The sequence below is a fragment of the Oculina patagonica genome, chromosome 8 (assembly GCF_052425735.1).
Source record: "Oculina patagonica isolate OP01 chromosome 8, crgOcupat, whole genome shotgun sequence".
Classification (NCBI taxonomy): domain Eukaryota; kingdom Metazoa; phylum Cnidaria; class Anthozoa; order Scleractinia; family Oculinidae; genus Oculina; species Oculina patagonica.
In genome coordinates, this window is record NC_135765.1 from 16,195,889 (window position 1) to 16,213,942 (window position 18,054).

General features: G+C 39.2%; 2 protein-coding genes across 3 annotated transcripts in view; both read right to left on the minus strand.

Moving 5' to 3' along the window:
* Window positions 1–458: 458 nt before the first annotated feature.
* LOC144663321 (ras-related protein Rap-2c-like) lies at window positions 459–6,794 on the minus strand. The gene is made up of 4 exons (XM_078524217.1): window positions 6,006–6,794; window positions 4,239–4,295; window positions 2,839–2,912; window positions 459–2,161 (listed from the first exon to the last, which is right to left on the minus strand). The coding sequence occupies exons 1-4, from the start codon at window positions 6,466–6,468 to the stop codon at window positions 1,793–1,795; spliced, it is 963 nt and encodes a 320-aa protein (XP_078380343.1). The 5' UTR covers window positions 6,469–6,794; the 3' UTR covers window positions 459–1,792.
* Window positions 6,795–14,630: 7,836 nt separating this feature from the next.
* The window catches only part of LOC144663916 (sortilin-related receptor-like), a 58,068-nt gene continuing 54,644 nt past the window's right edge, over window positions 14,631–18,054 (minus strand). Inside the window, exons 48-50 of one of the 2 annotated variants that reach the window (XR_013572700.1) lie at window positions 17,539–17,751; window positions 15,799–16,972; window positions 14,631–15,720 (exon numbers count right to left, since the gene is read on the minus strand). Coding sequence is in view for 1 of the 2 variants with exons in the window: in XM_078525004.1 (XP_078381130.1) it covers window positions 16,914–16,972; window positions 17,539–17,751 (272 nt within the window). In the remaining variant the exon portion in view is untranslated. Of the gene's footprint in view, window positions 16,973–17,538; window positions 17,752–18,054 lie in introns of both variants that reach the window. The other variant, XM_078525004.1, reaches the window with a different exon arrangement.

Below are 18,054 nucleotides of genomic sequence, written 5' to 3' on the forward strand. Positions count from 1 at the left end.
CTTCAATTAACATTCCATTTAATCAGTCAATTCATCATTCCCTGGTAAATGACAAAATTGAAGTACATTTTGGAAAGAATAGATCCCCTGGGGTGGAGGGCCAGGAGTAATAGCTATAGACAATATCTACCATACTCGCACCCAGGGCTAAAAGAAAGATACCAAGAGCCAGCCGGCTCAAAGGCTTGAACGGGCTCCTGCCTAGTCCACAGGCGTCCTAATCCTTAATGGTGCACGGTTTGCTTAGAGTTGTGGGACTGACGTGCACGGTTCGCCTGGCGTTGTGGGACTGATACGGACGGGAAAACGATCGGACGGCTACCTAACCATCAACCCCCGCGCTCCCTGTTTTCCCGCCTGTCCGACCGATCGGCGCCTGGGGACGAGGCAGACCGGCTCTGGGAGCGAAAATGGCAAACTGTAACCAGCAAAAACAATAAAACAATGATGAAGCAGGATTAACATTAAGCTTTTTAATTTAGTTTTTTACAACTTTAAAAATATTCATAAACCTAACCCAGTAGCAAACAGTCCCCTCATTTTCTCTTGGTTCAATACGTGATCGGTTTTCCTGAAACAAAACTAACCAAATGAACGATGTTGAACAAAGATAATTACGAATACCCTATATTACAAGCTCATTGTGTATCTTTTAAATTCATTTTATCCACGATAGGGCGAATTTCCAAACACTTAATTAAGACCGTCGTTCAGTACGGCAGCCATATTGATTGAATTTGGGAGTGAAAGAAAAACGAATGCGATGATAATTGCCTACTAATGAACGATAAACTGGATGTAAATAATCGTGCTGAGAGACTTTCTTGCGTTCAAAATATCATACCCCGTTCTAGAAATTGTCTCTAAAATGGATACCCCGTTTTAGATCGGGAGCCCAAAGTCACGACCCCCGTTGGGCGGCACATACCCGTATAGCCGGCACATACCCGTTTGGGAAATTATCCCCGCCCCCGGGGGGGGGGAGGGGCTGAGAGGCGCCCTACGAAGCTGTTGATTCTTCGATTGCCTGGATTGCTATGGAAAACTAACAACAAGTAATAGGTGAAGTCGGGAAAACAGGCCATGTTATTATTTTGTTGTTGGTCTTGAAGAATCATTGTCTACTGAGATACTGGGGAGGGTGGCACCCACCTCCCCCCTGTACGTTGGAGGATTCTTCTTTAGGGGAGAAAGCGGAGGGGGGGGGGGGGTCTTAACGACAACGTTCTGCTTTCCGTACCTTTCACTCCGGATACCCGCCTCTAACTAAGTGGTTCTCACCTGGAGTTTGCTTTTTCTATTGCAAAATATTAGTCTTAGGGTAGAGAGGTTAACTTAGAGGTACATGCCCTAAATAAAGCCTTAAAATAAAATTAGATGTACCTGACACTTTTCTCTTGAATAATTTCAAACGCGTGAAGCCATTCGATACCATTAACAAGTGTCAAAAGCAGTTAATGTTCAACAGAAATATTATTTTCCGAAAACATTAACTTAATTATCAACTCGGGCTTGATAAGGCAAATTAAAGGCCATAATCATCCCTTCGTCAGTGTTTTCTGAAGAAACTCCACGGTGAAGTAGTAACTAACTTGCAACTCTTAAATAAGGGTGAAGCCAGAAGACGCACACATATCGTCCAATTTAATTTCTTGTACAGGGCGGGAGAGTTAAGGGACTGGACTAATCTCGCTCTCCGCTTACGTCATATACACAAATTTTTTCCGCCATGCAAATTAAATTTAACTTTACACTAGAAAACATAGCCCAATGGCTTCCAGTTTGATCTTCCTCATCGCGAGAAGAAATTCTTAATCGAGTTCATAGGTCCATTTGCCTTCTTGTTCAACTGAAAAACTCGTAACTGCCTGACGGCATCGTGGAAGACAATTTTCACATTGATATCGGTGGCTGCAGACGTTTCGTGGAAGAAGCATTCATATTCCGAAGCAAACTCTAACGCCTCTTGTCTGGACACGGCTCGCGAGTGACTCAGGTCCACTTTGTTACCTGCAAGAACAATGGCGGTTTGTTGGCCTCGCTGTTTCTTGAGTTCCCGGATGAGCTTGATGAGTTGTTTTGCTGTTTGGAATGTCCGTGGTTCGTCTATGGCGTAAACGACGATAAAACCCTCGTTTTGGCTTAGATATACGGGTTCGTGCTGAAAAAGAAAAAGAGAAACGCTGGCTATTTATGTGATGGAAAACTGAGACAAAACATTCAGAAATAAAAATAAAAATAATCGATAATCACATGAAATCGTAACTTCGTTTATTTAACAGTGTTTACTCAGTAAAAGATGTTAAAAAAATAAATTTCTTTTGAGTTAACTTTTGCTTTTTTAGCAAAAAATAATTTTTTTATTTAAAGAGTGCTTGCGACGGAAGGTCGCGGTAGAGTGTATCGTGATGTAGAATAAGTTGTCAAGTTTTGGCATTTTACCAGAATACGGTATCAATGAGATATAATTTATAAAATACCACTTGTTTCTCTTTAGAACTGCTTTTTTAGCATTAGTCTGTAATCAGAAGAGTCGGGTATTAGGAAGGAGAGAGAAAGAGGGGTAGTGGAGGGCGCGAATCCCGTCAGCTACGCAGGCTAGCTTCTCCGACCCTACACTCATTACTCTTGGCTGAGCGGCCTTTTCAGCATCCTTTCCCCACCAGGGAGAGTGTTTCACCACCCAGTGCTCACCAAGGAGCATTCACCACCCTGCCCCACTATTAAAGAGGAGTGTTTTACCAGCCTGTCCTCACAAGGAGCATGCTCCCTCCCATCCCACCAGGAAGTCTGTTCAAGCACTTCAGATTTCAGCTGAGTGCATTCACGTCAACTCACCGTGCTTGCTGTATCGGTGATGTGTAATATGGCGGGGTCTTCGTCTATCTCGGCGCACATATCATATGTCATTTCTGCAAAAACGAAACGTGCGTGAGTTCAAATCAACCCAGAATACAAGCCGTGAATACAGACCATGAAATGTATAAAACGGATGGATCATTTAGTTTTGATGGGAGGTGGAGGGGTATTGTTAGGAAATATATTTTGGATGGATTAAAGAGTGCTGTAGGTTCTTAAATACGCTGCACCAATACTTAATGGTTTTTAAACACCAAATCAGGCTTGGTCAGGTCACACAGTCTAACTGTATTTCAGAGCAAATCCATTTCAATTCAATTTCTGATTTTCCAAATGAAAACCTCTTTCAGGCAATTTTTGCTAACAGGATTTTAATCACCAGGTGAACTATTTACGGACATCTTTTAATCACGAATAGCAAGCATTTTGCTCATCAATATAAATCCACATGCATACCTCGTTACTACAGACATAGCATTTATTGACCCACTTGATACAAACAGTGGTTTGGCCCTGCTGGCATAAAATGAAAGGTCGTACACTATCGGGATACATGACTCAGACATCATAACCAAGATGAAAACCTCAGTTAACTGCTCACTGGAGAATTTTCATCACTTTATAACGAGGTTTTACGTCGCTCACTGACTCGTATTTTGAAAACTGAAATGGCCATTATTATTCACTAAAACGTGCAATGAGTTTTAAAAATGTAGGCTCATGCTCGAGATCATGCAAACTACGTTTTGTAAAATCTGCTCAGAATAGATAGATTCGTCAAGCATTCAACAAAATGTGCATATTGCTGTAAACGAGGACGCAAGTGGACGCATACGTTCACTTTGGTCGAGATCAAATTTGCACGCAAGACCTTCTTGCTAAGTCAACACAAGTGTTTCACCGTTTGGCCACCAAACGCAACTTAACGCTAGTTTTGCTGTTTACCCCTGTTTTCTTCAAGTACTGAATTGCAGCGCGCTTTTTGACAACACGCAGCTTTTCATGTGTTGGTATATCTGTACATGTCTTCTCGGCAAGCCATTGATATCGATATCTGCCTGTTTTCCAAAAATAGCACGGGTTTGTATGTTGCATGACCTGTTGTAATTATAGCCACATATCTGCGAATTGCATACATCACCATCTTGAACAAATTACTTTGAGATTACAAGAACAGATACGCGATGTCCTTTGCGCCATTGTCGTTCACGTACACCGTGAAAACAGGCCAGAGAGGAAAAGAGCCCCTCTTTTAGCTGTGAGCTATTCTTTGCTCCACAGTAAAGTCAATAAACGTAAGTTTGCTTTCATTACAGAGGCAAACAAAGAAATAAACAAACCAACAAACAAACAAACAAACAAACAAACAGGCAGCTTACCAAGTGTTGGGTCGTACTCGTGGATAAATCGTCCCGTAGTAAATCGAACCAACAAAGCTGCAAAATAAGATAAAAGAATCGTATAAGTAAAACAAAAATTATTCTTCCGATAAAAAGTCCCTCACCCTCTCGCAGAATTTAATATTAGCCGCAGACTTATATTTTATGTAGTCAAGAGATCAGGTTTTAAATTTCTCCGGATTACGAGCTTTCTTTGCACTTGCACTTCTGAAGCCGCTTGTTTAATTTTTCATATCGTTGTAATGAAAGTTTCACCATATTCTTATGTCCACTTTTAGTTTCTCCGACGGGAATTCCTTCTAAACGCAAACTAAGCCATTTTGAAACGTAAATTAAAATTCTTTACGATAATAAGCCTTCCCGAAAAGAAGCCCACAAAAAATGCCTTTTTAACAAACGAACCCCAGAAGTCAAAGCACAAATAAGCGCTGATGATGGACTAGATTGGAAAGCAAGTTCCTTCTCCAAAAAGAGGCGCACATGTAGGAGAGAAAACTCCGGCGCTAATCCCCTGTTGAGCAGTTTACCACATGTTAGCAAGATAATATCTGTACTTGTGTCGCTAAAAATATATGTAAAGGTCGACCTTTATCGAAGACTTACTATAAAAAGAGTGTTATTTTTATACGCTGCCAAAAAGTTGGCTACCGTTGGATATGTTTGCAGAGTATCAATACTTTTCGTGATGTTTGCAAGCGTATTGTCGAATTTTAAGTACATTGACACATTGTACATTTACGTAAATTATGTTTGAAAGATAACGTGAAATATATTTTTCAGTGGCAGGACAAGAAACGGCGAATTCTACCAGTTTTCACTACTCGAAAACGAGAGCTTACAAGGGTTACAAGCCGACCATTACCCCCATTCACGTTTATAAGCTGTTTAGCTATTTTAGCCCAACGAAAATAAATGCTAGAGCTTACTTGAACCCTATGCAAAATAGAGTCTCTCAGTTTTTTTGTTGCTGATTTTCATTTTGTTAAAATTGGTTTAACTAAACATGTCAGTTTGCTGGTGTGGATGTTTACGCCTCTTTGACTACTCGCTCGTATGCGGGCTCGTAGGAAACTCAAGCTCGTTGTCTTAGTATCAGTTGAAATATATGCATGGCAAAAGAAACCGAAATATTCAGTGCTATTGAGAATTAGTGCTTGACTGACCACTTGTGACAGAGAGTATCAAGTCAAGCTGTATAATAAAATAAATAACAACTTAACATAAACAAACAGCTATATTGAATATCACTAAAATCTCACGTAAACGTATCCGCAAAAAATGTTTGCTAATGCGATTAAAGCAAATTTGACTATCCTTTTCGTCAAAATTATTACAACGATCTTTTTGTGAATTTTGCCTTTCTTTTCAAGTGCAAATGCAAAACGTTTCTCTATTTCATACAGTGCGTTCATGGATGACAGATAATTACACTTAATTGTAGTTTAATTTGTTTTCTCAGCTTTTAACAAGTTCGCAGGTATTCAAATAATTTGCTATCCCAAAATTACATCTATAATTTGAATAAATACTGTAGCGAAGGTAAAAACTTGCTCTCAAAACTAATGAAACGATTAACACCAAAAGGTTGAATATACCTAACAGCATGTGGTATATTATCACGAATAATTTCATTCACAAAAGTCACGCTATAGTTAGATGAAACATTTATGTGGTTAGACCTTGTTTAAATTCCTCGACCCAAGCTATCAATATCTTAATTTTCCATTTAGCAAGGTGTTAACTTACCCGATTTTCCAACGGCTCCTTGACCAAGAAGAACGATATTGTAGTCTCTGAAAGAACTGCTTCGTCGATGTAACGCGCTGGAAGTAGTGTTTCGCGTATTAAGTGACGAGGGGGCCTGAGCGATGAAAGGTTCGCTGTCTCTTCGTTTTGGCCGGTGCTTCATCGGTTTCTTGTTCAAGATTGGCGAGCTAGGCGAAACAGGGCTCGGGCATTTAGGCGAAGGACTATCGTAGTCCAGTGCTTGCTGTGGATCGTTCGTCTTCCTATCCGGTGACCAAGGAACTATTGGTGGTGGACTGTAGCCTCGCTCTACATCTTTCTTTCCGCGTTTTGCTTTAGACAATTTCGGTGCTTCTGGCGGCGGGATTATACGATCTGCTTTCAATTGCAAGAGAACCCCTTTCGATTCTGAAAAATGTTGTTGGAGTACGACTGCTGGTGCCGAGCCTCGTCTTCGAAGCATTCTGGATGAAAACTTGAGAGCTGACAATTTCTGATGTTAAACCGTGTTTTTTCTAACAGTTATAATCTTGAAATGTTCTGTCCTTGGTTTGAACCATGAACCATTGACGAGATAATTGTCTGCTCCAATGTTTTCTTCGCTCTCAAGCAACCAACCAAAATTGTTATCTTTTCGGCATGGTCGACTGCGCGTTGATCAGAGCCGAACTAAACTTTTCAATTTCATCTGTGTCACAACAAAACACGCGAAAAGATAATTAGGCGAGCTGTAAATCACTGGAGTGAAGAAACTCCTTTTGTTTGCAACGAGAGCGATTAAAAGGTGACTGACCCTTCCGATTGAGCGTGGCCGCCCTTAATCAATCAAGAGACAAACGAAAATGGCAAAAATTTATGCTTTTTTTACTCCGAAACGCAGTTATCAAGCCTAAGAAACTTTCCTGCTGTTTCAATAAACAGCAAAAAGTCGCTAAAACGCAAGATTTCGAGAACAGATCTATCGATTTAGCCTTCAACATGTATGACGTTTAACAGAAATCGGATTTTATATCCGTGCTTATTTGATTTTCGTGAAAGATTTGTAACTAATAGCCAATTGAAAAAATCGTGTTAAAGTAATCCAAAGTAGAGTTCGAAAAGTCCATTTGACCCCCTTTTCCACATGTCTTTGGCACAAAAATATCACATTTGCTCAAAAGAACTTTCGATAAAAATCAGCTATTCCTTTTGCGAATTGCCAGACAAAAAGAATAATGAACAGAAGTATTTTAGAACTACGTAGATAAATTGAAAGGCGTGGGATTCCGCCGGAATCCATCAAAAAGATAAGGCAAAATGACAAGACACGAAAACCAAAGAATGCGATTGACTCCAGCTGTGTTGAATCGCGGTTATAATTGCTGTTTACTTTCGTTGTTTGCTCCTGGGCATTCTACTGACGGCATGGCTGTAGAGTAGGACAGATATATGTGAAAGCATTTAAGAGAGTCTCAATGGGGTGGTGGCTTTTACGGTTAACGGTTAAAATTTTGGCTCTTTTACGGCTAACGGTTAATTTATTTCCATAACAGTTAACAGAAGTTAAAATTTAATTTTCATTATTGAAAAACATATTTTAGGTCTCAGGGCCATTCTGGGACGATGAAGTGAACTAGTTTGGTCTATTTATAATTACTGACCGATTTTTTACGGTTAACATATTTTACGGCTAACGGTTAAAATTTTCCAAATTTTACGCCTAACGGCTAAATTTTTGGCCGTTTTACGGCTAGCGCTAAACCCCATTGAGACCCTCATTTGAGTAAGATTTGTCTCTTTTTTATTATCTTTTATGTCAATGAACTATTTTCAAAGCGCAATATTCACACCGAGATAAAACACTCACATAAACGTAACCACAATCCCCTCAATTCTAATCTCGTACCCAGATTTTTTCTCTGACTCCAGAGTGAAGAGGTCTGGGTACAACATTAGCTGGAAACGTCAGCATAAAAAGAAGCTTCTTTAGAAAATATATCCGCCTCTCTGATATCTTCTGATTACACTCAGTGGAAAAGGTAACCATTTTCTGTCTAAATTACTATCTGCGAAATAAAATGACATATCCTGTTATGAAGGGGCAAGACGCTTTCACACTACATTCCTGTTTACATTCTGCTCAGTTGCCTGGTCGACGTCCCCAAGCTCATTTGCATTACGTCGGTAAGACCCTGAGCTGAGGACGTGGTTGGTTGGTGTGCAATTGGTGACAGGCGACGGTGAAGGCGACCAGTTACAACTACAGAAGAACCCCGGTTTACTCGAACTCGGATAACTCGAACAATCCCGCTAACTCGAACTAACTTCTATTTCCCTTGGATTTGAAATCTGACTTTTCAGTCATTTTTACTCGGTTAACTCGAACTCGGAAAACTCGAAAACCCCGCTAACTCGAACTTAATTTCGTTTCTCTTGATCAAAATTTGGGTCAAAATTATCCCGATAACTCGAATTCCGGTTCTTGCAACTCGCCACGGTTACCCATTGATTAGAGCAACGAACAGATCACATCCTTTTTCCACTCTTATAATAATAATTTATGATCGTGTTAGAGTTTCTGACGAGATAAGTTAAGTTTGCACTGTACTGTTTACTGAAGTGGTAAAAAATCAGTAAAATATCAATTATCAACGTTGCAAATTAAATATTCAATCGAGTTCGAGTTACCGGGGTTCTACTGAAGTTACCAGTTTGATGGTACTGCGCATTTCATTCAAGGAGGGAAGGCTGGGGACGAGGCGTGCGTATACTTCAACAATTGCGGCTCGATGAAATATATGCTGGTTACCCTTGTTCATGCGTTTGCAATCAGTTCCTTGCCCCAGCTAGGCGTATAGCGCTCCGATTGCTTTTTCTCACTGTACTATATCACAAACACCACGCGCGTTTTGGTCAGTTGATCAGTTTTACAGATCGTATCATATGTACAGGAAGAGGAGGAGGAGGGGGAGGAGGAGCTGATGTGTGTTCAGGCGGAACCGAAGGCGTAAGCCGCTCAGCAAAAGCCTCCAGGATCCGCACAACTCAGCGGTTCATTTAGATCTCGCAATTTAGAGCAATCGCACAACATTCCAACAAACTCCAGCATGATGAAGAACTTAGCGCGTGACTGAGTTAGGTCGAGCCGAACGGAAAAGTGTTTGGCCCTCGTTTCAATAAACGACCTCGAGCTAAATATTTCTTCGTCCGGCCTTCCCATTCAACAGGAGCCCTGTCAGTCACAGTCTCAGTCGTAAGCTCACAGTAAGACCCGTTGTCAGTTCTCCAGAGCGATATATAATAACATCTTATCTGGTACTTGTATTTTGTTTGATTATCGGCCTCGACAATCATATGAACTGCTTTAGAAAATCTTGCAGAAAAATTGCGCGCTAAATGGCTGAAATTTGCTACTGTGAAGAAGCTGTGCTTCTTACACCATCCCTCTCCAGGGTCTCTACAACTGGCTAAATAGAAACGCGGAAAATGATCCGAATTGACCATTTCCGAGTTACCCTTTGCCTCTGTTTCGAAACGAGTCTATGTGCGAAACCATTCAAACGAAATAAGTTTGATTTGCATGAAACTGGACTTGAAAGTGAAGCTCATTTTCATATGAATGGTTTTGCACGTAGACCGAAACCGAAACCGAGGCAAGTAGTAACTCAGAAATGGCCTATTATTTTGCCTCCACTACACATCCGGACACACAAACCATTGATTAAATTGGGTGCGTTGGCCAGCCAAGCCATCGTCCCGTTTATTCCATCTCAACATATAATACAAGGTATGAATAAATGACAAATACTTAAGTGCACCAAAGCCGGACACGAAAACCCCTAAAAACCAGCAAGTGGAGAAAACGGGGAACGTGTGGCCCCGACCAAGGCAGTGGCGCAACCCTTGGGGGTTTAGGGTATAATTATCTAACTACTGTAAACAAATACTTTTCCAAATATACGATCTTACAGTGATTCAATTCTGATAGCAAACCTAAATATTTAAACAAGACGAAGCGTCATTCGAAATATATGATCTTACAGTGATACAATTATAATAGCAGAACTAAATATTTAAACAAAACGAAGCGTAATCCTGCATCCACTGATGACATAGGAAAAACAAATATAACCAAACATTGACCAAAACGTGACGAAGGCTGACCGTAGAATGTCTCACCTTTCTAACGGCCACCTATTTAAACTCAAATCCCACTATACACTGCGCACCTCAAACCCGCACCCAGCCCTCTGATCCGTGCCGGCAAAATAGTAATTTATGCTAATTTAAGATCATCACAAATTACATATTTTGCCTCCACTACACATCCGGACACACAAACCATTGATTAAATTGGGTGCGTTGGCCAGCCAAGCCAACATATAGAGATAAAAAGAAAGGGCTAGAGCAAAGTGATTATAATTTTGAACTTCTCATCTACTTGCTAGAGAGTGTCAACAGAATGTAACTAATTGTTCACAACAGAGGTTGAGGCCAAAGGGCCATGTTAGCGGAAATTCCTTGAAAGAGACAATCATCTGAGTGGGTAGTTCACAGATCGTGCAGCCACTTGAAACCATGGAAAGCGCAATTGATAGAGGAAACTGATTATTTTGCTTGAATCCAGCAGATACTGCAGATCAATGTACAATTGATGTGCTTCACAGGGATGAGATTGGTAGCCAACACAGTTTTATAAATGTCATAAAAGGATCTCCATCTGTTGAAAACTCTTGCGTAACTAAGTCCCGGAAGATCTGGAAACAAGAGCTGTAAATTTCATTTTCTCCATTATTAAAGATACCTCTCCCGTATTACAGATAGATGAAGCCCAGAACCTCGTGTCAAAAATGTCTGCAGAAAAAACGAAAAAACCAAGTGAAAATAAAACAATATGTGACAACAAAGAAGAGGGGGAATATATACGAAATTAAAAATAACCCCAACCTGCCTTAACAAAACAGAAACTACGCAAGCTAACAGACAAGCAACTTCCAAAGAAACACAATAAAATATTTGTGAACGCTTTATCTAGAAAGAAACAAAACTACAACAAACATACTCTATATACCACTCAAAGGTACTATCTGATATACAATTGTTCAACATCAACAGTCTCACATCAGCCCCTTCAAGGGCAGTGTTTACAAATCTTCAAAATAAGCAAACTTGTATGACAGACCGCTCAAGGGCACTGTATGCAAATCTTCAACATTAAGAATCTTATATCATAGACCCATCAAAGGCACTGTTAAACAAATAATCGAAAATTACAAACTGATATTATAGATCCGTAAACGGCACATGTCAAGGGCCACGTCATCTTCAAGGAGAATAGCAATGTACTAACATTGTGGGACGCGAAATGCATTGGAAACCAACGCGAAACGTTGGCTTATAAGAATACTAAAATTATTGCGTAAAGGTACAAAGATCAAGATCAATAATACAAACGCTTTTCCTCATATTTTTAATAGGAATAGATAAAGGATTAAATATCGTTGGAGGTGTTGAAAATAAAACGAAACATTGCAAACTAAAAAACTCGTAATAGCGATCTCGGCAAAGACAGATCCGAGCAACACTAAAACTAACATTGCTCCTAAAAGCGATCTTAGCAAAAACAGATTCCATCATCACTACCGGTAAATCTAACAATGTTTCTTGTAACAAAAACCCCAGAATTAAAAGTAGTGGCAACTTGAACCCCTACTTATTGTGCCTAATATGAAACAAGGTGCACCAAAAACTTTCCAAAATACTGAAGTGATAATTAAACACAATCTTTTCACTTGACACCAGATTTAATATCACAATACACCAACAGAACAAGTAAACGAAAAGAGGGATCAATAAATGGCAATGGCAAAGCTTCAGACTCATGATCTAGGAAATAAAATACAAAAACAATTGAATAAATGTAAAATAAGATGAAAAGCGCTAAATGCGACTAGTATGATAAAACCAAAGGATAACTAGGATCAAAACTGAAAGCAAACGCAAAACAGAACAAACTACACCTTGATTCTGGGCATTCCTTTCAGTGATTAGCTGGTGGACCGTACTTTCTTTAACTGCTATAACAGTGAAGGATAATTGGGACACTCAAGCTTGCCAGATCGTGCAGCGGCTTGAAACCATGGAATGCGCAACTGATAGAAAACACTGATGTGCTCGAATACAGCATTAACTGCATGAACGAGGCACAATTGATGGGCTTTACAGGGATGGGACTGGTACCCAACACAGTTGAGGCAAAAGATCTCCATCTGTTAAAAACTCCTGTGTAACTAAGAGAAATCTCTGAAGCACTCAAAAACAAGAGCTATAAATTTCATTTTCTTTCTTTTTATTTTTAATAATAATAAAGACACCTCTCCTGTATCACATGTAGGTGAAGACTATAACCTCGTGCCAGAAATGTCTAAAGAAAAAACGAAACAAAGTGATAATAAAGGAATATGTGAAAACAAACAATGGTACTTGAACAAAAGAGAGACTAAGCAAGCTAATACATACAGACAAGCAACTTCCAGAGAAACGCAATTCAATATTTATGAACGCTTACTCCAGAAAGAAACAAAACGACAAGAAACATACATGTACTCTATACACCACTAAAGGGCACTATGAAAATATATAAATACTTGACATTGACAGTCTCATATCAGACCCCTAAAGGGGAGTGATAATAAATCTTCAACATTATCAATCATTAAACATAGACCCCTCAAGGGCACTGTATTCAAAACTTCAACATAAACAATCTCATATCATAGACCCCTCAAGGGCACTATATTCAAATCTTCAACATAAATAATCTCATATCATAGACCCCCCAAGGACAGTGTAATCACATCTTCAACAAAAACAACAACAACAATAATAATAATAATAATAATAATAATAATAATAATAGTAATAATTTTATTTGTCTATTTCTAAAATATTTACAATGGCTAAAGATACATTCTGACTTAAATTTGAGCATACATTACAAATACGACTTATTTTTGGTAATAATAATAAAAATAATGATGGTTTATTTGCATTCCAACAATATTGGCTCTTCTATGCAAACTCAAGGGCACTGTATTCAAATCTTCAACGTAGACAATCTCATATCATAGACCCCTCAAGGGCACTGTAATCAAATCTTCAACGTAAACAATAATAATAATAATAATAATAATAATAATAATGGTTTATTTGAATTTCAACAATATTGGCTCTTCTATGCAATCTCAAGGGCACTGTATTCAGATCTTCAACATAAATAATCTCGTATCATAGACCCGTCAAGGGCACTGTATTCAAATCTTAAACATAAACAATCTCATATCATAGACCCCTCAAGGGCACATGCCCTTCAAGCAGAAGGCTAAAAAGCCATAAAGCAAAGTACTAATACTGTAGGACGCAAAATGCATAGGAGACTAACGGAGAAACCTTAGCCCGTAGCAACAATATAATGTATGCGCAAAAATTAACCGAGATCAATAAACGCAATAACAAGGAATAAAATAGGAACAGATAGAAGGTGTAGAAAATATAGTAATACACTCAAAACTAATAAGACCGTTATAGTGATCTGAACAAAGACAGATAAATTTTCAGCACCAATAAATTAGTGATTAATTGTTTGTTGTAACAAAAAGCCGTGGAATTATAAGTAGTGGCAACATGAAGCCCGACTAATAGTGCCTATAATGAAACAAGGCGTGGGAATTACTTTCCAAAACTGAAGTGATCTACGCAATCTGCCTTTAAAGAAAACATGAATAAAGTGTTAAATCAAAAGGAAATCAAACCAAAAGTAAAATGGAACAAACTACACCTTGATCCTGGGCGTTGTTGCTTAGCCACTCTGACCGTAAGTCGGCAGGACCAGCACAAGAAAGGAGTCTCTAGGAGTCTCTACAGAGACCTGGTTTTGCTTCAGCTCTATAAGTTTTCTTCTCATCGTCTTCGTCCGACATCCGCCACGTCGTGATGTTTGCATTCCAAAGCAGAACGGCGACTAAAAAGACATTCCCCGATAGAACGCTTTCTTGGATTTGTCAAAGTCTTTATGACAAAGACCGACGATATCGTCTTCAATTGCGTCTAGGACCGATTTGTTAGCTCTAAACTGATCTTCATTACTCTTCTTATTGAACGAAAGGAGAAGCAACGCGCTTCTTTCAACATCCCGCACCTCATCGCTCGATCTCGTAGAACCAAGACAAAATATTGGTAGAACTAAAATTATAGTCGCGACAAGATTCTTTATCTGACCAAGAAGATCACGATTGTTCCGAGGAATAATTTCTCTGACTTTAGTTTTGTCCGGTGGAAAACCAAACATTGACCAAAACGTGACGAAGGCTGACCGTAGAATGTCTCACCTTTCTAACGGCCACCTATTTAAACTCAAATCCCACTATACACTGCGCACCTCAAACCCGCACCCAGCCCTCTGATCCGTGCCGGCAAAATAGTAATTTATGCTAATTTAAGATCATCACAAATTACATATTTTCTTATTTTTCACAATTCGCCTTCTGTTCTTTATAAAAAAGGTTAGTGTTCTCCTCCTTGAAGTTTCTGGAGCAGAAAGGGAGAATGTAATAGCGATTACTAAAACCAGACGAGAAGACAAAAACATAAACAGAAAACATTTTTAATGTCATTCGATTTGTTTATCATTATGCCAACAAAAAGTCCTAAAAAAGTCATACTAGGCAATAACTGAAGTCTTCGCCTCGTTGTCACAGTTGCTTTTCCTTTTCTGTGACGGTAGGTGTCACGCAATACTCTTCGAGCGTTGCGTGACGAGGCAGCAAAACGCGGCCCACACGACACACGAGGCTAGACGCACAGTGCATGCCTTAGAAGTCGTTAAAATAAACTAAGTAAGCGAATAGAGAAAACGTTTACGGTACAGATAACGTTATATATAAAAAAAATTAACAAAACTAGGTGATTTAAAACAAATCCTTAAAGTAACGCATCAAAACTTGAACTTTCTTTTACCCAGCACTGTAAACAGTCCGATTAGCTGCATTTTTCGATCATTAGATAGCTGGACGAGTGCAGGAGACAAGATCACTGACAACACTGATATTTTCCAACGTGTTACAAACGTTTCAAGATATTACTCAACAGCTTAGTTGGAAAGAAACTGCACCTTGCTCATTTTGACTTCTCGCTAACGGCTTTGAAAGTAAACTCGGGCCAACAGAATACTACCTCAAGCACGCAGCCTCATGGCCAATTAGTCTTACGTGGAAGCTACAATCTCGGACAAAACAAGTTGAGACAAACGCACTTTATAGATTTGTCGCAAATGTCTCCTGCATGTTGTCTGTTTCAAGTTAAAGACAGCGATAGCTTTAAGTTGTTCATGTTTACCAAAACTTACACTACATACATCTCTTCCTTTTAACAAAAAGCTTATCTAAAAATCCCGTTTCATTTTTCCTCTTGGAGGATTATTTTTACTAAGGCAGTTTATTTTACCTCATATACGTTAACCAAATAACCTTGAGGCACTCATTCCAATTGCCAGTCTGGTCTTCAGTCTATTTTGCTTTTGCGCTCAGTCTCACTTCATAAGCTGGACGGCCAGTTCGGTTCAAAGTCTTCTAACAACCGAACGACAGAAACCGTGACATCTAGCAACTGGAATTGTGCGCTTTAAGATATAAAACTTCACTTTCATTGCATTTAAAAAGCGCCGAAAACCTGACTAAACCTACCCTGGGTACCAGAGGATTTTTTCTCGTGCGCGGTAAATACTTCGGCGGCCGAAGGCACCCAGGGTAGACTAAACCTTTTGGTATCTACAAAACTATACTGTGACAAATTGTGTTCCCAGCTTTGTGCATGATTTTTTTTTTTATCTACAAGGTAACGTAAGGGGCTCCATTTACAAAGCACTAGCAAGCTTAAGATAATTGCATGGTAGTCAGTCATTGAAGTACTCTGATACGAATCTTGTCAAGCATGCGTTACTTTTTATTGTCACGCAATCTCCAAGTCCCAAGATCGGCACCAAAACTCTCCCTACTGTTTCCATACATTTCCTACAGTTTACCTTAGAAGAAAATGGTTTTAAATCGAAACAATTCTCTCAGCGTCACCAGTTAGGCTTTAAGTTTGTTTCTCTGGCTTTTAATATTCGCTTTGCTGATTTTGTCCTTTTCGTAAAGGGTATCGGCCAGTTCTTTTTTTTTACTGCAAGCAGAAAGGTTCTGCTTGCACAGGCGACACGAGTTACTTAAAAAAATGAAGTCGCGAGCAGGTAAAAAATTGAATTTTTCTCGTTCACGTACGTTCTTGTTGCGTTACCTATGCAAGGGTGACGACGCCCTGCGTCGTACATAATAACGCTGGTGTGACCTATTTGCGTCTGATTGGCCGAGATAGTAACCTCTTCACTCTGATTGGCTACTGATTAGCTCTGATTGCTATTAGAATGTGGATTACATTATTTGGAAATGATTCCGATTAAAGGCTTATTTCTTGCTTCTAAGAGAAAAAACATCCTATTTAGAGCCTTCTAGACTGAAACTTCCACTTAATCAGGCGTACAAAATTTATCTCTAGATTACAACACTGAACCACTACAATGCAACGCGTCATATCATTGCCACTCGCCGACATTTTGGATCAGTTATAGACGGCAAAGCTCACATTTTAGTTGTTTTTTTTTTCTTATCTGTCAACCAATCAAAGAAACCAACTTTGTGTCCGTGCAGTTAATGTCACGTGCCAATTCTCGCACGTACAGTTGCTAAACTTGATTTCGGATTGACCAGGCAAAGATGTCGCAAACTGAGTATACAAAAACTTTATCGATCGAGTGGAAATAGTACGATGTAATTCACTGTAAACTCTACAAAACTATGCACAAACGGGAAAGATCCGGGCCCGCAAAGAAGCGGTTTACGCGGTGACCAGCGGTTCGTCGTCTGAGAAGCCTTGTATAATGGGTACATCTTCGTCTAAAGGAAAAACAAACAGTTAAAAATGACACTACCTTCTGGGGCTTGCATTCATGGGCTAACAGTGAGGGATTTAACAATACAGTTACTAGCAACGAAACAAAGACTGATTTTCAGATTAAGTGTTTTCTTTGACCATTGTATCTCCGCAATGAATTCCGCCACCTCCATTTTTTTGCATTTCTGACATGAGTACTCAATGTCACAGTGGTGAGAGAGAAAAAAAAATGTTAGAAGATTTCGCACGAACGTCCTTATAAGTGTCATATGATCGATACCTTTTTGTAATAATTTTTATTGATTTGGAAACAAGTATTACAAATGTTATTAATATTAATAAGTACTAAAAATTACTTATACAATTAAATTTAAAATTTTGACATAAAAAGGAAAAAAGCAAGAAAGAAAATGATAACAACAAAACAAAAAAGAGAAAAAGCGCATTAGATCATATATGCATGGATTTTGCGCTATAGAAATAATTAAGTTATTATGTTATTATAAAAAGAGAGAAGAGAAGAGAAGAGAGAGCGAGAGAAGAGACGAGAATATAATATAATCGATACCTGAATGAAACGTGACTCCGCCATCATCGTCAATAGATCGCCTGGTCATAAGAGCGAACATGGAGCGCTCCAGTCGACGAGACTTACGAACAAAGAACACTAGGATAATGATGATGATGAGTCCAACAATAGCTACAGGTACTGCCCATACTGCTGCATTCAGACCTTTCTTCTCCCCGGTTTGTTTGTCAGCGGAGGGAGGGATTGGAGAACCTGAGAAAAGGAAATTCGTCAATATATTTGATGAAAACTTCCTCGGTTGGAATCAAATCACTGAAAGAAGAATGAACCGTTGATTTTCGCCAGGAGTGTTGCATGGCGTATCGTACTCCGGTATCCATAGCAGAAAGTGAGTAGAACTAGATGTTTTGGAATAATTGTTAAATAGACCATAGAAATGAATGTCCAAAACTTTGGAGTGAAACCACCTGCCTGTTCCACCCGAGTTCAAGTTTTGATGCGTTACTTTTTTAATAAAGATTTGTTGTAAAATCACCTGGTTATGTTAATTTTCAT